This window comes from Echinops telfairi, unplaced genomic scaffold, assembly GCF_000313985.2.
Source record: "Echinops telfairi isolate 266 unplaced genomic scaffold, ASM31398v2 ScPeMD7_15;HRSCAF=58, whole genome shotgun sequence".
In the NCBI taxonomy this organism is placed as follows: Eukaryota; Metazoa; Chordata; class Mammalia; order Afrosoricida; family Tenrecidae; genus Echinops; species Echinops telfairi.
The window spans coordinates 4,296,425-4,320,173 of NW_022103912.1; the positions used below are offsets into that span (position 1 = coordinate 4,296,425).

Below are 23,749 nucleotides of genomic sequence, written 5' to 3' on the forward strand. Positions count from 1 at the left end.
GGGGGGTTGCCAAGTTTGGAGCCGTTTGCATTTGTTACGTAGATCAGAGTTGGGTAATTAAGGGCTGCCCTGCTCATACTCAGGACTAGTGGGTGCCAGTTGAGGCCACAGACTGGGCCATGGCACGGTTCGCTGGTGACCCTCCTCAAGTTGAGTGTGAGGATGTGAGTGTCTGAAGACCAGTCACCTGCTCCTATTAGTGGGTCTGCTGATTCCTGCACCCAGGGCAGTTTGATGAAGAGCTTTTGTTTTCTGTTATGTTTCTTTAGGCAAGGATTGTTGTGTTTGTATTTTTTGGTGCCTTTGTTTGTTTGTTTGTTTGTTTTTAGCTTTTCTGGCAAGGAGAAAGTGAGTTTGTGAGAGGTGGGGGGAAGTTTATTTATTTATTTAGCTTATTCTCCTTTTTGAGAATAGTAATGACAGGATCTATTAATAGTCAGAAAAAATGTAAAATGCCTTCTTCATGGTCACAACATTATTCAGAGGCTCAGATTTGAATTCAAGCCTCTCTAACTCCAGAAGTGTGTCACTATCATGGTTTACAGATAATGTTTCAGGCTCAGTAACTATATTTTTCAGGCTTCTGCCTTTAGAAAGGTAGGCTCTGTCTTTGTTATTGGACTGCACTAAAGAAGAGAGTACTTATCAAAACGGACAGCAAATTGAAAAGACTTAACCCCCAACCCCCACCCCCACCCCCGCAAAACCTGCTCTTGTTTTGGCTCCCCTCATACTCTGTGCTGCTTGGAGTGCTTTCATGTTAGATGAGTGTCGGGTCGCTGTGGTTGTAAAGAACTTGAAGCGGTTTCTTCTTTGTAGAAAGTTCCAGTGCTCAGTAAGTGTTACCTAAGTAGTTGCTGTCATCAGTAGCAGCATAATTCGCAGCAGCAGCAGCACTTGACAGTTGACAGGATTGAGCACCTCCTTTTCTGTTATTAATGACTTGAGGCTCATACTTTCGAGGACGGTTCAGAAAGTTTGCAGGAAAATCTCATTGTCTTTTATATCAGTTTATCCACAAACTTTTTGACGCTTATTGTCCATAGTTCTAACCCTCTACCTGTCCTAAATAAATAATGAGAAATTTCAACCCCTTTTCATTTCTTTCCTTAGCCAGGCACTGCTGAGCCTCTGATGGCTTTGAGGTATACTGTCTTCTGATTTCTCTTTCACGTCACTGTTTTTTTAATAATTTTATTAGGGGCTCATACAACTCTTATCACAATCCATACACACATCAATTGTGTAAAGCACATTTGTACATTCATTGCCCTCATCATTCTCAAAACATTTGCTCTCCACTTAAGCCCCTGGCATCAGGTCCTCTTTTTTCCCCCCTCCCTGCTCCCCCATCCCTCATGAACCCTTGATAATTTATAAATTATTATTGTGTCATGTCTTGCCCTGTCCGATGTCTCCCTTCACCCACTTTTCTGTTGTCCGTCCCCCAGGGAGGAGGTCACATGTAGATCCTTGTAATCAGTTCCCCATTTCCAACCCACCCTCCCTCTATGCTCCCCTTTACTAATCCCCACCCACATGACACTACTAGCTGCCACAAAATCGTGATTGGTGGCAGAACAATTTCTCACAGCAGCAGGCAAGTCTATGATTTGGATACTGACCACTTTTGATAGAAAAGCTCACAAGACAGATGGACATTGGGCCGCCACTCAAGTACTCCCTCAATGCAAGAACACTTTGTTCTATTAAACTGGCATTCCATGATGCTCCCCTTCCCGACACGATCCTGAAGGCAAATGGGTGCATAAGCAAATATGGTGAAGAAAGCTGATGGAGCCCAGCTATATCAAGAGATATAGCATCTGGGGTCTTAAAGGCTTGAAAGTAAACAAGTGGCCATCTAGCCCAGAAGCAACAAAGTCCACATGGAAGAAGCACCAGTGTGTGTGATCACGAGGGGTCGATAGGATCAGGTATCAGGCATCAAAGAACAAAAAATCATACTGTGAGTGAGGGGGAGTATGGAGTGGGGACCCAAAGCCCATCTGTAGGCAACTGGACACCCCCTCACAGAAGGGTCTGGGGAGGAGACGAGCCAGTCAGGGTGCAGTATAGCAATGATGAAACACAACTTTCTTTTAGTTTTGTAATGCTTCTTTCCCCCGACTATCATGATCCCAATTCTACCTTACAAATTTGGCTAGACCAGTGGACATACACTGGTACAGATAGGAATTGGAAACAGAGAATCCAAGACCAGTGGTGACAGTGGCAATACTGGGAGGGTAAGGAGAATGTGGGGGAGAAATGGGGAACCGATCACAATGATCTACTATAACCCCCTCCCAGGGGAACTGACAACAGAAAAGTGGATGAAAGGAGACGTCGGACAGTGTAAGACATGACAAAATAATAATTTATAAATTATCAAGGGTTCGGGAGGGAAGAAGGGTCTGGGAGGGAGGGGGAAAAATTAGAAGCTGGTAACCAAGAGCTCAAGTAGAAAGAAAATGTTTTAAAAATGATGAGGGCAGCAAATGTACACGTGTGCTTAACACACTGGATGTATATTTGGATTGTGATAAGAGTTGTAGGAGCCCCCAATAAAATGATTTATAAAAAGAAAAGCTCACAGGATTGTTTCAGTGCCCTCTGACTAGGGCACGCAGGGCATGACTCATGCCTACATGACCTTAAAGCCAAACTCGCTGCCATCAAGTCCGTTTTGAGTCCTAGCACCCTACGGGACAGAGTAGAACTGCCCTCGTGAGTGTGTGGTGAAGGGGAAATTCTCAGTATTGGCATTTCTGCCCCTAGTCCCTTATGGCGATATGTAATAAATTCTAGCCTCGTAAGAATCCCATTTTGCGGGTAGTTCTTTGTCATGGGAATTGATAGAATTAAAGTTGAGTATCTTCTGAGCCTCGGGACTACAGGGGGTGAATTAAGTCACCACTCTTTGTTTCCTTAAGGGTATGGTGTGCCCAGAGGCAAAGCCATTCCTCTGTATCAGAGAGCTATCTCAGAAACACAGAATTCCCAGGATCGTCAAGGAGGCAAACCCACCGCTAGAGTGCTTTTGAAATTCCTGCCTGAATTTGCAGAGGCCAGATCAGAAGTGCCAGTGGCTGCAACATTGAGTCCAGGGGACAGAGTGAAGAGCCACACTGAGACAGAAGTAGCACCCTTGAGACCCGCATTCTTAGGACAGTGAGGTGGAGCAGCAGTCCACAGAGTTAGAGATCATATATGTAAAATGATTCTAGAAAATCAAGAAGACTCATAGTTTTTATTTTAGACTTAAAATTGCCACCCTATAGGATTGCAACTGTATTATAGGATCAGTCAACTTTTAGACCCTGGTTTAAAATCTGTCAGTTTTATAAAATTGCTGCTGTGGGGAGACGGCACGTGAGGTACTGTCTACTTGACATTGATTGGTGAAAGTGCGGAAGACTTGAAGCACTTGCTAGATGAAGATCAAGGATTGCAGCCTTCAGTGTGGATTACCATTCGATGTAAAGAACATCAAAATCCTCACAACTGGACCAGTAGGTACCATCGTGATTCATAAGGGAAAAGATTGCGGTTGTCAAAGATTTCATCCTGCTTGGATCCACACGCTATAATCATGGAAGTAGCAGTCAGGATCAAACAACACATTGCACGGGCTAAAACTGCTGCACAAGACCTCGTTAAAGTGTTAGAAAACAAGGATATTGCATTGAGGACTAAGGTATGCCTGCCCCAAACCTCGGTATCTCCAGGGACCTCATATACATGTGAACGTTGGGCATTGACTAAGGAAGAGGAGAAGAGTCGGTGCGTTTGAACTGTGGTCTCCGTGAGGAATGTTGAAAGGACCGGGAGCTGCCGAAAGAACAAAGAGGTCTGTCTTGGAAGCACAGCTTAGAAGCAAAGACAGGAAGACTTCTTTTCACGTACTTTGGATATGTTCTCAGGCCAGACCAGTCCCTGGAGAGGGGCATCATGCTGGATAAGTAGAGGGCACTGAAAAAGAGGAAGGCCCTCAACAACAAACGGGCTCAAATATAAGAACAGTTGTGAGGATGGCGCAGGACGGGCGTTGTTTATTTCCGTTGTACATAGGGTTGTTAAGAGTCGGAACTGACTCGACAGCAGCTAACAACAGCAAACATGTTCAGGAGTGCTGATGGCATGATAGGTTATATGTGGGGCTGCTAACCACCAGGTCAGCAGTTCAAATCAACCAACTGCTCCATGGGAGAAAGATGAGGCTTTCTGCTCCTGTAAAGATAGACAGCCTGAGAAACCCAAAGGAAGCAGTTCTGCTCTGTCCTGTAGGGTCGCTATGAGTCAGAATCAACTCCTGGCAATGGTTATTTGAAATGCAAGTGGATTTTGAAGGGTAGCCTGCAAACTGCTGGATTTAGCATACCATGTTAAGCTTCGATATGTAAGACTGGATTTTGAATTGGGTTCCAGTAATTCCCTATTTATTAAAGGAAGCATGAAGTCTATTTCCCAATGTTTTCACAACCTCTGTGTTGGTAAGAGAACTACTTAATAAATGCTTGTTGAATGAGCCTAGGAACCTGAGACTTAAGCTTTGGGCTGCTACCCACAAGGCCAGCAGTTCAAAACCACCAGCTGCTCCTCAGGAGGAAGATGAGGCTTTCCACCTGGTAAGATTTAGTCTTGGAAATCCATACTGACCGTTCTCCATCCTGAGATCAATATGAGTTTGAAATGACAAAGTGGCCATGAGTGAGTGTTGGATGAACAAAGAGCAGAGCTCAGAGTCCTTAGAGTTTAAGAATTTTGTTTTTGCTTTGTTTTGTTTTGTTTTATGTTCCTGTTTTGTTCAGGATTCAGACCAGTTAGATCTGTCTTAATGTGGCCTGAAGCTATTGTTCTTGTAGGTTGGTTTGTTTTCTAGAACTGTGATAGCCAGTATGGTAACCACTAGTACATGTGGCTCTTGAGCATGTGAACTTGGACTAACGCGGCTCCAGAACAGAATTGTAATTTTCATAAACTTAAAATTTGAAAATTGATACTTGATTCAGTTATGTCTGGGACAACTTAGGGAAGACTCTCCTGCTTCAAAGTTATGTATACGACTCTCCCATGTTTCCTGTGGACTGTGCTGTACTAGATCATCCTTGATGCCGAAGACCAAGTCTCCGTCTGGGGGCCGATGACGGGAACTGAAAGGCAAAAAGCCAGCGCTCTGTTGGTGCCGACGGAGTTCCTGAGTCAGGTGTAAAGAAGAAGAGCAAACCAGAAACCGAGCTCATTGCCATGACGTTGATTTCCAGTCATAGCGACCCTGTAGGATGGAGTAGAATTATCCCATGAGGTCTCTACGTTGATACATTATATATCGTTACAAAGGCAGAATACCGTGTCTTCTGCGAAGCTGGTAGATCCGAACCACCAACCTTTTGATTAGTAGCCAAGCACTTTAACCCACCATGGACCCTGAGGAAGGAAAACCAGAAACAAACCCATTGCCATTGAGTCCATCCCAACTCAGCAATCCTCTTAGGAGTATATGAAGCTCTAAATCTGTATGGGCGCAGATAGCCTCACCTTTTTACCTCAGAGTGACTTAGCAGTCCAAAGCTTACCCATGTTTATTAAGCTCCTGCTGTTTGCCAAACGGAAGGAGCTTAGATGGCACTGTGGGCTAAGTACAGAGCTGCAAGGTTCAAGGTTCTAACCCACCCTTTTTCTCCGTGGGAGAAAAATGAGGCTCTCTGCTCCCATAAAGATCTGTAGTTTTGAAAACCCTGTATCGCGTCACTATTGAGTTGGGATCACCTCAGTGGTGGTGGGTTTGGTTTTGTGTGTAAGCAGGAGCAGTGATCGAATGCTCACCTTCCTTGGGGCAGAAGTCACGTGCTATCCACCTGTCAAGGGAGACTGGTGTGTTACTGTGACATTAATTGGGTTTCAGCAGAGCTTCTAGACAATGAGCTAAGACAAACTAGTAGAAGGAAGACCTGGAAGTAGGCCTAGTGACCTAATTCCAAAAATAAACCAGTGAAAACTGTATGGAGCACAGTGGTAGGACCCACAACCAAACTTGGATAGGCTAGGACTGGGTAGGATTTCATTCCATTGTGCATGTCACCCACCAGGCTCACTCGATGACACCTCACAACAGCTTATGCCAGGCACTTAGGCACTGGGGATATTGTACTGATGGAAGCTGCACACGTGTTCCAGCAGCCTTGATCACAGTAGCAAAACGTAAGAAGCAATCTTACTGCCCATCACACGGATGCATGAATAAACAGAATGTGCATGTTCCACACAGTAAGTTGAGAATTGGGCTATCCAGTGGAGTGACACATGGACTCATACTACAATGTGGATGAATCATGGAAACATTCTGCAAAATACCGCATGTTGTATAGTTCCTTTATATGAAATGTCTAAAGCCGGTAACTCCGTGGAAACAGAAAGTAGACCCATGGTTTCCAAAGGGTGAGGGCAGAAGGGATTGCAACAGATTGCTGCTGATAGTTGTGGGGGTCCTTTTGCAAACTAGGTAGCGGGTGACGGTTGCCAACCCGGTGGAGACACTTAAAATCATTGAAGTGTACACAGTAAAATGGTGAATTGTCTGTTAGGTGAATTACATCTCAATTTTGGGAAAAATTAAACTTGAAAAAGGCAATTCTCTCCCCTTAAGGAGCAGAGCAGGCGGATCTGGGTGGTTACACCTGTAGCAAACCATTGTAGTACCCTGCGGTATGAGTGCCAGTAACTGCCTAAAGTCTTTACCTCCAAGAATTGACTGGGCCCTGGGAACCGATTCCTAGGATTTGAGTCCCTCAGAGTTAGTGGTTTACAGCTTTGTGCAGAAATTCCTGGAAGCTCCTGGGCCTTGGATGAAGGTTACCTACCGAGGGTTCCCTGAGGGCCTCCACAGCCGAAGGTTCTGGAAAGCAAAGGAACACCAAAGACTGGGACAGTTGGGTGAGACCTGTGTGGTGAGTTAAGCAGTGGGCGGCTAACCCTAGGGAATAGCCGTGCTCTGTCCTGCAGCATCTCCATGAGTCAGCAACTGCTTCACAGCAGTGGGATTTCCTCTTTGGGTTGGAGTTCCTGGGTTGAAAACACAACTCAGCTAGTTTCAGCCAGAAGGGATTGATTACAGCCGAAGAACTAAGAATGGACTCTTGCCTAAGCTAGAGGAAATAACCAGGCCCACACCCTCTAGCAAGCTGAGCCTCTAGGCTTGTCACTGTTTGTGCTGCCGTCAGCACACTACCAGCCAACAGACTCGGAATGCTGGTGGCAAGAAACCACGGGATTTCTCTCAGCAGCAACAGGAAGCTTCCCGGAAGAGAAGGAAGCTACTGTAACAGCTGCTGGACCCAAAGCAGGCGGCTTTTGCGGTGATCACACCAGGACACTGTACTCTTTATGTCTTCCTGTCCTTTACCAGCTGTCCAGAACTCCTGCAGATAAATGATGATTGCAACCTACATAGGGTTCACAACCACAGCTGCAAAGACATAAGAAAGGTAGAGCCTGTCTTTTCCATCTGTCTTTGTAGCTTCTGTCATGTCCAAACCAAAAACCAAACTCCCGGTCATCAAGTCAGTGCTGACTCATAGCAGCCCCTCTGGGTTTCTGAGACTGGAACTGTTTATGGGAGTAGGAAGCCCAGTCTTTCTCTTGGCTGATTTGAACTGCCAACCTTGCAGATCACAGTTCGACATGTAACCACTACACCACCAGAACTCTTAGGCAGATAAGAATAGATATGTATTAAGCCAATCCCCAGATTCATAAGACCATTTTCTAATCCGTGTGAATACCCAGACTCTAACTCTGGCCTCTGCTTGCGGGGCTTGTAGATTGATGGTACAGGGGAGATTAGAGGTCAAGTCCCTACTAGGCACTTTTTGGGTCCCTCCACGGATGCGACAACAGCCTGTTTCAGGTCAGGTAGTCCTTCTGACTTAACATTTTCTGTACTGCCTTTCCTACTCGTGTTTAATGTATTCACCAACCACTGGGAGTAAAGAATAAAGAAGTAGATTCATTACTCTCAAAGAGAAGATGCTGATGTTGCTGTACTGGACATGACTGCCGTCTGGGTGGTGGAGGACCCTGCACAGAAGCAGGACTGGGTAGGTCAGGACAGAGTACGAGGAGAAAAATGAGGCTTTCTACTCCCATAACGAGTTACGGTCTCAGAAACCTACAGGAGCAGTTCTGATTGTTTTGTGGGGTCAAAGTGAAATCATTGTCAGGAGATTGGCCCTTGTGAGGGTGTTTTGTTTTGTTTTTGACTCTTGGAGGGGTGAGTAGGAACGGAGAGGAGGGGGACACAGTGTGTGCAGAGCTTTCCAGGGAGTCAGTGGAACAAGCGCCCGGAAGTGAGCTGCTGGACCTATTGCGAAGTAGGGACAGAAGAGAGACCTCAGGGAGAGTGCTGGCCGTTGGTGACTGGGGACCAGACCGAAGCAGGGCGGAGTTGGTCAGGGAGTGAGGAGGGAGGAGTGGGTTTAGTTTAGACCTCTGGCGGACAAGTGAAAAACATCTTAGACCTGGGGCCGCCTGCACACTGACCCGGCAATCCCGTGGCATGAGCTCGGCCGAGCAGAAGCCGGTAGGTGTTCTTCTTCAGTGCTCACCTGCGTTGACTCCCGAGTGAATTGCTTCAAGGGAGCGGGGTCGGTGCTCTGCATTGTGCTTTCTGCTGTAGGCTGCACGGTTTCTGCACTGCCGCACCTGCTGGCTCTCCTTTGTGTGTTTTTCAGCGTAGCGTAATTAGAACCCAAAATCAGTGAAGCTGAAGTGTGTTTGTTTTCCTTTGAGTTGAAGATCGCATGAAGTGAATACACATTACTGGTCTCATGCTTGGGTGATATATGAGAATTAAAAATGTGCTGCACTGGAGGTTATAAAAGTAGCTATTCGAGAACATGTTTGACCATACATTTGCATTTGTTTATATAGGTGTTTTTAAGACTTTTATCATAGACCGTGGATCTGAAATACAGTTCCCAATTCAAAAAGTAAGGACTATACTTAAAGAAAGATGTTGAGCCCTATACCGAGAAGTCCTTTGGCCAGTATTTATATAGCTAATAGACTGGCTGGCCCTATATTAAACAAACAAACAAAACATTGGAATATATTTGTACTTTCGGTACTTAAAAATTGTTTTCCCACTTACAAAGTAGCCTAAATTCTCTCTGGTTCTTTTCCTATAAAAATCCAACCAAATGCATTTGACGGAATTTGCTGTGATCTTTGGATGGTAATTGAATTCCCCTTTTTTGTGGCCTGCAGGAAATATGGATTTAGCCGCCAGAGCAAAACAGAGAAGGTAAGAAAAGCACAGATAATGGGAGAGACTATTTGAGGCATGGACGTGTCCCTGGTCTCCAGCCCAGGCTGGAAAGTAGTTCCTTGGGAGCCTGGCACGGTGAGTGGGAGGCTGCTGACCACCAGGTGTGGTCCCTGGGCAAGCAAAGAAGCAGGAGGTGCCAGCTGCCTTTGACCACCACAGCTCCCTCCTCCTGTTCGACAGGGACCTGACAGTTGGTGTAAAAGCTGGAAGCAACGGGTGACTGAAAGTTGTCGCCCCAATGTCAGTCATGTGAGGTCTACGTCTATGGCCATGAGAGACTCTAGACAGGTGTGAACCAACATAGCAACCAGCTAGAACAACCAGAAGTCACAAGCATGACCAGTCCTAAGATATCTCCGGGTGGAAAATCAGGTAGAACTGGGTGTGGTTTTTGCTTTCACCAAGGTTCTCTCCAAGACCTTCATTGGTTCACCTGTTTATTGACAATTTTAGTTGTCAGCAGCAAGGCAGGCAAAAAGCTCAACAGTGCCAGACTTTCCCTGATTTCTCAGCCCTCTGCTCAGAGCTCTGCCTGTACCTTTTCCCTTATTCCCCTGAGCAGCTCCATGAGGAAGATACTTTTTCTTGTTTTTCACGTCAGAAAGCTGGGGTTCCGAGAAACTACGTTACTTGTCTAGGATCGCCCAGGAAGCTTAATACCAGACTATGAATCTGCCCGGCATCAAAGTCTGCTCTTAAGCACTGCTTTTAAACAAAATGATGCGGTCGGCATGGCCAATGGCTCTTCAATAGGAGAACCTCACAGCTTGGGCTCTGCTAATAAGCTCTCGTTCTCCACTGAAACCAGGTTTCCTTGGGTGGACCACTTCTTCCTCTGCTCTTCTTCTGCCACCCAGCTCCTATCCCGGTCCCCGTCCTCCGTCCTCCTTCCAGCAAGCTTCCCTGACCTACTGGGCCCCCTCGGCTTCCCATAGTGACTCTTGTCTCAGCCCATGGGGCAGTGAGAGGCTCCAGGAGCATGCCTTCTCGGGCTGCACTGGCTGGTTTCATGTCCTAGCACCTCCCTTGCTGTCTGATTTTTGGACAATTGCTTTATCATTGTGCCTACCTTACAGCTGCCTGTAAAGGTTGAAGGCCGTCGTATGAGCCCACGTGCAGTCAGCACATAACAAGTGTCACCTAGTGTTACTGGTTCATGGAAAACTAGTTCTTCACTGCTTGTGGTATCATCCCTCCAGAGCAGAATGTTTTTGTGTCATGTGGCACCTGGTGTGTAATAAGGGTTTTGATTTAACTTGGTATATGACTTAAAGTCTGAAAAGAATGTTTGTATATGACTGTATGCTGAAAAAGAGGCGATGTATTAGCGTTAGAAAAATCAGGAGATTCCCATGGAGTGGCACTCCAACTGGGCTTGTTATGTATGTCAGAGTGCCCATTTGAATTGGAGCCTTGTCCCCTGTAGATATGTCTAGCAGTTAGGCACTTTGGGTGGCCCCCACGCTCAGTTAGAGATTTTTTGTAGGAAAACGCCTTGGAGCTGAATGGCCCTTGATGGGTATCCAAGTCCAGGCCTTTCAGTCAACCCTAAAAGACTTGTCCAGGGAGGGTAAGCCTGGAGGCAACCAGTTGGTGGATGGTTAGTAGTGCATTTAAACCGAGAAGACTAGGCATGGAGCCTGTTTTTTAAAAACATTCCATCTAGGCTGGCTCAAGTGCAGTTTGGCCTAAGACTAGGTCCAGAGCATGGAGCTTGATCATCAGAAGTCATTTAGATTTTTATCCTGATCAGTGATAAGTCCTGTGATGTGTGCAGCTTTGTATTAATTAGCAGGCAATTTGGAAATGAAGACAGAAAATTACCAGCTCCTGGAGCCCAGTCCATTCAGAGTGTAGCTCTAATGGCAGTTCCAGATCAGCGGAGTTTCCCGTCCTTCCTTGGGCTGCGGTTGCTATTCAGGCCTGTGTGTTCCTTCACAGGCTCAAGCTACTTTGCAGCCTTTTCTCTGCTGTATCCAAGCTCCAGTGCTTAGCCATGTTCACGGTTTCCCTTTCAGTGTGAGGACAAGAAAGCACCACTGCCTTCAGGACTCTCAGTGGCAGAAAAGGCTGAAGCCCAGGAGGAAGATGAGCTCCAGGCTGCTGAAGAGGTGAGTGGGTAAGGAAGCCCTCTGAGGTTTCTGTTTAAAGCATTTGCAGAGAAATATATTCACTCTTAACTCCAACATTCCAAAATGACCTGCTGGGAGCTTGCCTCCCAGGCCCATTTCCAGCTGCTTCACAGCAGGTCTGAGGTTCACCTTCAAATCGGGGCAAGGGCAATAACCTCTCGTTATTTTATTTTATTCAGCACTGTCCTTAAATCTTGTGGTCACAGCTCTTCACTGTTGCATCTCCCTCTTCCTCTTCAGCAGCGCATTCAGTCGCTGATGACCAAGATGACTGCCATGGCCACGGAGGAGGTAAGGTGGGAGTAGACCGAGTTGGGGCCCCCCGCCCCCGATTTCCTCTAGTTTATTTGGAGGAGATATTTGTGGGTGTATACTGTAACCTGGAAAGGGCGCCTTGAAGACTCGTGTGAGAGCCGGCTGCAGCGTCCGTGTGGGAGCACTCCTGCTAGTTTCAGCCCTCCCTCTGGGCAGCTGCGGGTCTTGAAGGAGCCCCTATGTTCTGCTTTCTTCCAGCACCATCTGGGTAGATACCGCATAGGTTGGTCTCCCCAGACGTTGGGAGGCTTTGTCAGACAGAGGCTTTGAGGGATCATTCTTAGAGTGGGGAAGGGCTGTGGGAATAGACAACTATTTTAGGGGTTCTGTGATTGCTCTTCCTTCCCCATTTTCACTTGTCCTCCCTGAGTCCATCAGGGGCCAACTTCCTTGCCAGTTCTGCTTAGTGGCCCTTGGCATGGAGCAGAAAACCCATTTGTTTTTCCAGGATACCCAGGGTATAAGAAACATTTAGCACAGGAGGTAGAGAAGTCGTTAAACATGTGCTCTAAGGCGAGTTTTCTCTCTTCTTGATGAATAAGTGAGCCAAAGCTAAATCACTCTCTCCTCGGACTATCACCTACTTTGCACTAATGCTCGGTGTTCAGGTTGTACAGTCTCGCCTCTCTGTGACTGCAGACCCGGCTCTCTGCAAGCTCCGTGGGCCAGATCGTGGGCCTGTGCTCCGCTGAGATCAAGCAGATGGTGTCTGAGTACGCCGAGAAGGTACGTGCCCTGCTCAGCCGAAGTCTTAGGCTCCGAAGCTTTGTTCTCTGACATCTGTCTCTTCCGGGCTCAGGCAGCGGTGCCACACACCTTTGTCAAAAGACAAAGAAGCCTTGCTTTGCCACTCAGAGCATTTGCCATTAGCTAAATTAATTTGTTCTGCCCTGTCTGTTTTCATATACATGTAAAGAGAAAAAAAAAAGCCTTTTCTCCGAGCAGTTACCTCCTTTGATAAATTGGTGCCTGTGGTGTAGCTCAGGTGATTCGCCTCCTCTACCAGGCTGCTCAGTTTGGGGATGGAGCTAAGGAATGAAGCTTTGCAGCTTAGGACATAGACCCCATAATTCAGGCAAAATTCCTGGCTCTATATTAAATGGGTAAACAGAAACTTAAACATTGTGTTTCAGCTCAAGATTTTTTTCATCTTAAGAACAGGCAGCAGAATCTTGACTCCCTCAGGGAGATGTTGCTTCATCGTTTTGCACGTAGCTGATGCTGGCCTGGCTAAGACGGTGTCAGTGAACTCAGATGTGGAGCACATGGCTTCCTGCTTTTCTGTCTTCAGGCATCGTCCGCCTGTCCGCTTAAAGCGCCGGGGTCTGTCGAAGCATCTGGCTTCTTTTCCCCTTTCTCAGAATCCGTGATAAATTAGCTCTGCCCCTTCCCCTCTGAAGAGATTACACAGATGGGATTTTCTGGGAAGTCCTGTCACCTGTGCCCCGAGGGGTTCTAATCTGCCAAAAACACGGCAGGGTGTCACCTCTCACCTGCTGGGAGCCTGCTTTCTGAACGGTGACAATCAGTAAAGTAGCGTGACATGTCTGGGAGACTGGGTCTCCTTGTCTTCCTTGCCCATCCCCTAAGTTCCTGCTTCTTAGCATGAGTTTTCCAGGCCATCTTTCATCGCAGCCAGGGGGCATGTACGAGGAATCATCTGAGATTTGATCAGGAGAGGATTCCTTTCACCCTTGAGGCGTCCCTATTAGGAACTCTTCCACAGAGTGCACATAACTGAAAGACTTGAAGAGGGGGGTGGACAGTTACTAGTGTCTGGATGTACTGTCAACACACAGCTGAATCCGTACGTAGTAAGAGTGCCCATTTGCCTGCCGTATGTTGCCCATGGTATTCCTCAGTCCATTAAAAAAACAGCACAAAAGTGCTCCCAAGGGTTTCTACAGGGACTCGGGGACGAACTTCTATTTTTAAACCAGTCACCGGGACACAGAGGAGCTCCGTTTCTTTTAAGAGGGCACGCAGACAGGCAGGCCCCAGGTCATCTTCTGTAGTTGGCAATACATCTCTCCTTCCTGGCCTTCTTCCTACCTGGAAGTCGTGGATCAGACCTATCTTCCCAAGTCAGCTTTGTCTTTGTCCTGTTTCCTCCTCTGGGTCCCTTTGTCTCTCTGTCCCTTGGGCTTCTTCCTCTTGACCCTTACACGGTGATAGGTACCCCATCTGTGATATTCTTTGTCCTCGACTGATCTCTGCCTCTTTTCTGTTCTTCTAGGAGAAAGTTACCTTAGAAGTAATTTTGGACAGGAAGCAATGCCAAGTCTCTTTCCAAGGATGCATATAATTAAATTTCTCATGGATAATTGGAGGTCAGGAATTCATTGAGCAGATCATGTGACGTGAAAGAGGAAAAGGTTTGATTTTTTAGCTTGTTGTGAATTGGCGTGAAGGTTTACAGAGCAGATCATAGTTTTACATTAGCAATTCATGCACATTCTGATTGAGCCCATCCATTGGAGCCCCTCAAGGTACCATTACTTGTCTCACGTCTCCCCGTGTTTCCTGTCTCCACTCCTCCTTTCCTGCCTTTCTGAATTGTGTCTTTGGATGGTTTTTAGAATCAAATTACCTTTAATCATATAGGCACATGGCAGTTATTTTTCATCTGAATGCTATCTTCCAGGGCTTACCCCACATATTTGTAATTGTGCCTGGCAGCAGCCATGCATATCCAAAAAACGTAGAACCGTGAAGTGGTTAAAATACAGCGTTTAGAGCTGTGTCTTGGTTCATATCTTGGTTCCACTTCCCAACTACAGTGTAGCGAAATACTTGATATGATTCTTCTAGCATTAACCTCTGTAATTCCTACCAATTGTCTAGGGAAGACTAGCTAAATGTGAGGTGTTTGGATAGTCTGCTAATAACATAAAGTACACGGCACCCATGGGAGGTGAGCTGGAACCATGCAGATTCGGTTTATGCAATTCTAACATGGAAAGTGGTTCAGTTTTGCCTTCCCACTAGGTTGAAAGTAAGCCAACACTGAAGGGGAAACAGGCTCCCACAACCATCGTGAAAGAAGGGCCAGGAACAGTGTGTCTTCTGAACCCAGAACCCCTGCACCTTTATCCAGGAGACGGATCTGTGATCCCAGAGACGTGGGAGAGAAGCTGTGTCTAGAGAGGCAGGCTGCCCCACGAACAAAAGGCAGAGTCTCTGGGGCTTCCTGGCCCCTTTGGGCAGGAGGCTTCCCTGTGGGTGGGGTGCTCCTGGGCAAATGAGAAAGCTAAGTTCGCCAACCTGGTTAGAGCTGAAGCCCTTCAGGCCTGGGCTTACTTTGGTCAGGCAGCCTCTTGGCCATAGCCTCAGCCGGAAGGTGAGAGAAAGCTTTCCCTTAGCTGGTACCCTGAAATCAGACTTGTAGCCTCCTCTGAGAGAGTACGTTTCTGTTACAACCACTGCTGTAATCACTGTGGTATAGCAGTAAGATAGGGGCCAGCTCTAGGCAAAGGCTTTTTGTCTCTGTTGGCTCTGGGGAAAAGTCCTTGTCTCTTGTTAACATCTGTGGAGTCGGGCCATTGCTTAAAGATCTCCTTGTGTCTTGCTATCAGTCATCATCTGGGTCAAAGAGGTTTTCATCACAGCAGCCCCAGGCATTTCACCCAGTTGTTCTTCCTTGGTGGTGATCAGGTTGCCCTTTCTCGGCTTTCTTCTCTCACTTTTATAAGATTGCAGGTGAGGCAGACTGCACCCGAAGGAAGTGCCCCTTACATAGGATTAGTGGTACACTACAGCTGGAATACGGATATTGCACCCCACCCTAATTCCACCAGTTGATTAAGCGACCTCATCACTGAGCTGATGACATCAAAACCTAACTGCCAGATTGCACCATCCCCAACCTGCCTGAGAATTAGCCTAGTAAAGGTGACATATGTTTTGAAGAAACAGAATTTAACTTATGACATAACCTTTACTAATTTATTTTTTGGATATATGATGTATATCCAAATAGCTTTTTATATTCTTTATGAAGCACTTTATTGCATTTCTATTTGTATGTAGTTTAAGCTGTGAAAGGACACTTTACGTATTGGTTTATTCTCTTTTTATGTAAGTTTCATGATTAAGCCATGGTTGTTTTAATGTATTTATTTGATCGCTTGCTTTCGGTTCCTTTGTCAGTGCCTTGAGGAAATGGCCTGGAGTCTGTATGTGAAGCCCCCTGGCTCTATAAAAGAGAAAGAGGATCCAACTCCCATCTGCCCAAGGTCAAATCCTGTGTGGCAGAGGTCAGATATGCCTCCTCCCTCCAACTTCTGTACCCTACTCTGATCTGACAACCACTGCCCCTCCCACGACATTCTGCTCTCTGATGGGTTTGGTACTTCATTGTCGTGACCACACACAGATCACAGGCAGTACTCATGGTTATGAGGTTTATTAGTGAAGCATTTCTCTTAATGGCTAATGATCGGGAACATTTTCTCCTATGTTTGTTGGCCATTCAGATTTCTGCCCCTGTGAAACTATTGTTCAGCTCCTTTGCCCACCTCCTCAGTAGGAAAATTTTTTTTTGGTGGGGGGAGGTTCTTTTTGGAAGCAGAGTATTGTAGATTTTAGTAATAAGGCCTTTTTCTGATGTGTCTGTCATTGCTAAAGGTGTTTTCCCAGTTCGTGGGCTCTCTTATTACTCTCTTGGTGAATTCTTTTGATGTAAACAGGTGTTTTATCTTCAGTATATCCCATTTGTCAATTTGTGACTCCTCTGTATTTGTGTCCTTTCCTATTTCCAATAACCTATGCAATCCCTATGCCAAGGTTCTCAGGTTTGTCCCAATTCCCTCATTGTAGGCCCTAATAGTTTGGGGTTTTACCACAAGGTCTGTGATCCACCTTGAGTTTATTCTTGTGCATGGAGTGTAATAAGAGTCTTGCTTCATTTTTCTGCAGGTAGATATCATTTTTTCCAGCACCACTTGTTGAAGAGAGCATCTGCTTCCCATTTGGTATTTTTTAGGCCCTTATCAAAGATCAGTTGTCTGTATGTTCAGTCCATCTCCTAAAGAGACTTCCTCTTTTTCACTTCCTGTTGCCTTTACCAAGCATGATGTCCTTCTCCAGAGACGGGTCTCCCTTGACAGCATGTCCAAACCTTAGGATAAGACGTAACTGCTTTAGGGACATGTTTCTATCTTTACCATTCTCAGTTCTCTTAGCTTTCAATAGGGTATTTGAAAGAAATTAAAATTTTTGAATCTTTGATAAAATGCTCTAGTTTGAAAATGGAGCATTCAACTTTCTGATGACTAGGTGAAAAACTATCTTCAGTAAAGCTTCAGAATAAACTTTTATCTGTATAGATTTTTCATTTGGTTAGACAAAGCTTCTGTAGCACTGTCTGTAGACTCCAGCACAAGTGGAAGAGGTCACAGATGTATATATTCTGTGGGGTGTTCATATGCAATATACTAATCTTAATTTCGCTAGGAAAAAACCCCACTGCCGTTGAGTTGAGTTTGACCTCAGCCAGCCCTTTGTGGGATTTCCAAGGCTGTGACTTTGTTATTTTTTAACAGTTCTATTAGCACGTCATCTGCGTGTCCTGAAATTCAATAATTCAGTTATATCAAGAGGAATGTTACAATGTTAAACACAATTCTGGAACATTTTCTTCTTGTAGTCATAGTTACTCATGTAATTGTGTTTTTTTTCTAATTGTGGCAGAAATATACACAGCAGAACATTTTCCAGTTTCACAACCTCTACTTGTATGATTCAGTGCCATTGATTTTACTCTAAATGTTGTATGACCATTATTGATATCCGTTTCCAAATTATTCAACTCTTTCCTCTTCACTTGTGGGAACCATTAGTTAAGTTTGGTTGCTTTTTTTTTCCCTCGTGGTTTTCTTGATGGAGTAATATTCACATATCATATACTTACATAGTTAAATCACTTTAATCACAATCAGTTCTAGTGCTCCCTCCCTGCCTCCCACATTCATGGTTTGCTCCCAAAATCCCTTCACCCTCTTTTCTCCCAACCCCCCCATCCCTTATAAACCATTGCATCACTTTATTCCTTCTGTACTTCACACATGGGAAACTCAAACATAAAAAAACTCAAAATAAGTGGTAAGGATAAAATAATAATAATATAAAGATGAAAACGCAAATAATGAATAAGAATGAAAAGACCACCATCAATATTTTAAAAGCCAGGGAAGAAATTTTTGTCACAGATAAGCAAGAAATACTTGAACCTAGAGCAAATTCAGGTTGAGTTGAGACGGAGGTCAACTGACCAAGTATCAAGTTCGATCCAGCATAATCAAGTTTACAATGCTCTCTGCAAGACTGTGAATCTTTATGGGAACAGACATCCTCATCTTTCTCCCTTGGAGCAATTGGTGGATTTGAACTGCCAACCTTACTGTTAGCAACTCACCTAGCCACCAGGACTCTTTCTTAATTGGGCTAGAGCAATGTCCTACATAGAAAATGTACTGAATGTCCTGTGTGTATTACTGCTGTCCAAATGTATATATAGGCCACTCCACAAAGCTGTGAGAATCATTATGTAGTCATAAGAGGAAGTGCTTTGAAAGCCCAACCTTGCTTAAAACCTACCTGTATAACACAGATGCAGTAATAAGCCTCTATAGAGACTTACACCTTCAAGATCTTTGCTCCCCAAGCATTTTCTCTAAACAGTTCTATGAACCCACTTATACAGTAGAAGAGAAGACTCTACTCTCCATGTTGTATAAATGTGGCCCTTCACTGGACTTGTTCTTCCAGAACTTGATGCTAATGGAGTTGTCCCAATCTAAGGGTAAATTCTACAGTGAGCTAAGAAACAAAAACAAAAAACCTCACTGGCATTAGAGTGGATTCCAACTGAAAGGGCCCTATAGTATAGGGTAGAAGTACTTCCTAGGACAGGGGTCCTCAAACTACGGCCCGCATGCGGCCCCCCGAGGACATTTCTCCGGCCCGCTGGGTGTTTTTGCCGTTTGATTTTTTACTTCAAAATAAGATATGTGCAATGTGCATAGGGATTTGTTCAACTATAGTCCGGCCCTCCAACGGTCTGAGGGACAGTGAACTGGCCCCCTGTTTGTAAAGTTTGAGGACCCCTGCCTTAGGAGATCAGACAGCCTCATCTTTCTTCCAAAGAGTGGCTGGAAGACTTGAACTGAGCCCTCGTGGTTCAGTAGTTCGAATCCACCAGCTGTTCCAAAGTAGAAAGATGTGGCTCTCAACTCCCGTCAGCACTTGCAGTCTTGGAGACCACGGGGTAGTTCCTGTTCTGTAAGGTCTCCGTGAGCGGGAATGGACTCGACTGCAGCGAACTGGGTTCTGAGTGAGCCCAACGCTTCATGCGCACCGCCACCTGGACTCCCAGTGTGGTGGGCCCCTTTGATGACGGGTGTTTCCCAAGATTTCGTTTCAGAGCTAACTCCCTTAAAATTAGTTGATTACTAATAGACCCATTAATGTTAACATGACATGTGTCATATAGCATCTGTAAAATTCCACTGTACTGTCATGAGAGAATGAGAACAAGAAAAGCTTGTGAGGTAAGTAGCGTTTAGTATCATGAAGTGTCTTGACCTCATCAGACCAAACCAAACTCACTGCCATCAAGTTAGTGCGGACTCGTCGTGACCCTGTAGGACGGTAGAGCTGCCCCTGTGTGTGTGTGAAACTGACTGTGTACAAGAATGGAAAACGCTGTCTCTCTTTCTCCTAAGGAGCAGCGGGTGGTTTCAGACTGCTGGCCTTTGGGGTCATAGCCCAAAGGTCATGAGGGACCATGTGGCTCATGAGTCATAGTTGGATACATAAAAGGGAGCCGAATGTCCTCAAAACCCTCTTTCCAGACGGCGAGATGGAAACAAGCTCAAGGCCGTAGAGTCAGTTCCAACTCACAGTGCATGGGGTTTCCAAGACTGTAAATCCATATGGGAGCAGAAAGCCTCATCTCTCTCCTCCCGGGCAGGAGACTAGTGGACTCGAACTGCTTGACCTTGTAGTTAGCATCCCAGTGCATAACCCAAAATACCACCAGGGCTCCTCGATAACAAGGTAGCTCCTGGCTTTCTTGCACGAAGGGTTTCTGGAAGTAAAATTCAGTCACAGTCTAAAAAACAAAGCTTTGGGTTTGCCAGGTCCGCTTTTAAGCGACTATGGGAACTGGGTAGGGACTGCACCCCTCTTGGACCTTAGCCATAACACCATACTGAGTTTCCCATCCGGAAAACCTAGGCTCACAATCAGAGAGATCACCCCGCCATGCCAGCCACAGAACAGAGTTGAGTAGTTGTACTCAGTCCCACACTGACTGAAGGACGTCTGGTCGGTGAATGAGCCCGGGATCCACTGGAGCCTACCAGCCCTCTGCTAGATCCTTTCCAAATCAGGCAGGCTGCTGGAGGAGGTCTGGATCCACAGTCAGTCCTGACACTGAATGAAGACCTGCTGTGTGGGATTGTCTCAGTGAGTGGGAAAATAGATTTCAAACACCAGTAATTCAGCGGATAGAAGACTTAACATCATTCTGTTAGCAGAAGTCAAGAGTTCTGAAGATATGCAGTGGCATTATGGAAGTTAATGTCAACTAAGTGACACTGAAAGTTAATGAATCTAAGGACGATGTTAAAACCCAGAACTGAAATTAGCTATAAGAAAATGCTTAAGTATACAGCAGAGAAATTATCATGTTAATGATACAGTTCAAGCGGGTGATGCTGCTGAAGTGAAAGAGAATTAATTCATAGTCGTTCTGTTTTAGGGAAGTGATTCAAAGATGGAGGGAGTCTCCTGCACCTGACACACACACACACACATGTATACACTGCAATCATTTTTAGAAAGTTTCTTTTTCCTGGACTGCAGGATGTGAATATATTAGTATATTTTAGATTAAATACATTCTAAAAGTTATTCCATATTCCTGAAACCCCTAAAACTAGATTATGTACATTGAATTTTTGCAAAGGTCCAGGTTTCCATTCTAGATATGTCCCAATAACGAATACGTAGTTGTTCTATTTTCCTTATGACCTACCTGTTCAGAAGGTACTTATTGCCACCCAGTCAGTTCCAGATCTTTGGGACCCTCTTTGGATTTCCAAGATGGTAAATCTTTGTGAACAGAACGAGAACCTCATCTTTCTCCAACTAGCAACTGGTGGTTTCAAACTGCTCACCTTGTGATTAGCAGGCCAACACATACCCCACTGTGCCACCAGGGTCCGAGGAGAGAGAATGCTATATTCACACTGGTGTTTGAAGGCCTGTCTTACTGGGTGCTTCCAACCTCCAGAGTTGTCAGGCACCAAACCCCTGGTCGCTGCTAATTATGCTGCTGAGCCAGCCCTTCAGGAGAGTCCGTAACCAAAATGAGTGGTGGCTGTGACTGTCGTTTCTCCTCAGCCTTTCTCCCGCCTCTGTATCCCCATGGCTTTGTCGTTCAGACTTCCAAGCCCATAATTACGCATGAAACATGCAGTTTTGTTGTCTTTAAAAGCAATGACCAGGTGAGGCTGGGGATCCGATCAGTAGCGGTGGAAATTTCATAATATAAGTATTTGACTGTGTGATAAAGCTATTTGTAATCATCTTAAAAAGTGCTTCCAGGTCATCTGTCACAGCAGGGTCAACCTTTCTATGTCCCTTTTCCCTCAGCTGTCCACTGAAATCTAGAGCCTCAAGCTTTCAGCATCTTCCGTCCTTTTTCCAGTGGCTGCTCTGTAGGGCCATTGCCTCTCCTGGAACCGTCGGCACGTTCACCTCAGCACCCACTCAGAAACTTCTCCTTCACTCGCTTCCAGTCCACACCCCCTCTGCACCCTGTCGAGCCATCTTCCTCCCGTCCTCATTTATCCAGTTTCAGAGTTTCCTCCTTGCCCTATCTCAACTACTCTTAACCTTCCCCAAACTGTCCTCTCGTAGCAGCAAAAAACAAATGGTTAAAAGAGAAGGTTGGGGAAATAACGTGGGAAGCTTGCTTTTCATTAGAACTGCTTCTGAATGGTTAATTTTTTTTTCTTCAAAGTTTTATTGGCACATAATTTACATCATACAGTTCAGTGGTTTAAACATTAAAAAGAGTTGTACACTTATCACCACAATCTATTTTAGAACATTTTTTCCTTTGTTCTACTCATTCGAATACGTCCTCATTTCCCCAAACTTCCCCTGCCTTAACTGTAAGGAACATTTAATCCAGTTACTGTCTATATTGATTTACCTGTCCTGGATTTTGTATGAAAAAACGCACAAAACAAAAACCTAACAATAACATGATAAAAGAGAAGAACCTCAATCAAAAAGAAAGCAGAAAATAATAAGAACCGAACAGATTTTAAGCTGGTCAAAAGGTAGAACAAATGATCGGGTTACCCTAACTACATCTGCAGTGGTCCACTTGCCATGGCTTCTGCTTGATGGTGAGACTGTTCACATCTCCGGTCAGTGAGCGGAGGGAATTCACGGGGGTTTCATCTCCATGGGAACCCCGCAGATGGATTGGGGCTTTCCTTGTCCGTCAGAGCCGCTGCAAACCGGGGCTCAGAACCTAAGCTCTGATACAGTTCCCTCCTCTGTCTTATGTTTTATTATTTACCACCCTTGTGTCACACAGGCTGGTGTGCGTCTTCTGTGTGCACTTAGCTAACACCTCCCTTAGGTGGCTTCTTGTGTTTGACAAGCCTGTAAGACCCTGGATGTGATTATTTCTGGTTGTCAGGCGCAGTCTGATTTTTTTTTTTTATCGCACTACTGTATCTTGAATATGAATGGTTAAACTTTTTAACCTTAAGTTTATTCTTTGATGAAAATGAATCAGTCATTCTTGATAACTGCAGAGACATCAAAAATATAAAATAATTATATTCCCAAGTTCTTAGCATATTTTAGACCTTTGATGATGCCCTGTCACCTTTTAATAACAATATAACTTCACTTATATGAGGGGGATTGATTTTATCTTTGGAAAAAATTCTCTTTGATTTCAGTTTTTATCAACAATCTCAGAAGGCCCCTGTGCTATTGCACATGCTGGCCCATCTTCTGGGAGTGCAGATTATGCTGGTACTGATTCAGGTCATTTCAGAATCTCCTCTGGGCCTGGGTTTTGCACAGGGCCCATAGCTGCCCTGGAATGCTTGTGACTGGCTGCCCAGCAGTGCTCTGCCTAGACTGAGCATGTAGGGCTCTTATATGAGCCCAGGTGGACTAATTAAATCCTTTGGCTTGCCCTTGTTTTTTGTCTACAGCAATCTGAGCTATCAGCTGAAGATAGCCCAGAAAAATTGGGAGGCTCCCAGCTACAACGTCGGAAAATTATTTCCTTGAACAAACAGATTCTACAGAAGACCAAACATCTGGAAGAGGTTGGTGTTTTCTTATTATAATTTTATCCAAGTGAAATGAAACCGTGCTTCAAAGAAGGTAGCAATTTGGAAAGAATTAAGATATTCATGCAGGCTGGATAAAAGGGTTCTAGAACAAGAATCAACGTTCTGTGACCCTCAGTGAGCTGTGGCGTGAGCACACGCACACCATTTGCTTCCACATTGTCCGTGGCTCCTTTCAAGCTGCATGGGCAGTTGAGTACTTCCATCAGAGACAACAAGGTTTGCAAAGTCTAAAATAATTATTATCTGGCCCTAATAGAAAGTGTATGCCAACCTCTCTTTTATAACTGGTCTCCAGAATTCCTTCCACTTCTGGTAGTCTGTGATTCTGTTTGCCAGAAATCATCCAGGCAGCACTTGGCAAGCTATTTCGCATAAGCCTTTTTGGGCCTTCAAGCTCCTCACGGTCTATTCACCTGACTCCCCTATTAATTAGCAGATACTGAAAAGCAGGTTATAATGAATGTGTGTGTGTGTACATACACCATACATGTGTTGAATACATTATTCAAAGTAGGTTGAATACATGTAAATGATTTCTTATTAAATGCTTTCAGCACATTTTTCAAACATAAGATTAA

General features: G+C 45.1%; 1 protein-coding gene across 2 annotated transcripts in view; it reads left to right on the forward strand.

The window, feature by feature from the left end:
* Positions 1-23,749, forward strand: part of CCDC93 (coiled-coil domain containing 93) — a 93,251-nt gene that overhangs the window by 40,278 nt on the left and 29,224 nt on the right. For both annotated transcript variants that reach the window (XM_045287409.1, XM_004711910.3), the window contains 5 exons: positions 9,268-9,304; positions 11,347-11,439; positions 11,701-11,751; positions 12,415-12,501; positions 23,028-23,144. In XM_045287409.1, coding sequence (XP_045143344.1) covers positions 9,268-9,304; positions 11,347-11,439; positions 11,701-11,751; positions 12,415-12,501; positions 23,028-23,144 — 385 coding nt within the window. The remainder of the gene's footprint in view (positions 1-9,267; positions 9,305-11,346; positions 11,440-11,700; positions 11,752-12,414; positions 12,502-23,027; positions 23,145-23,749) is intronic.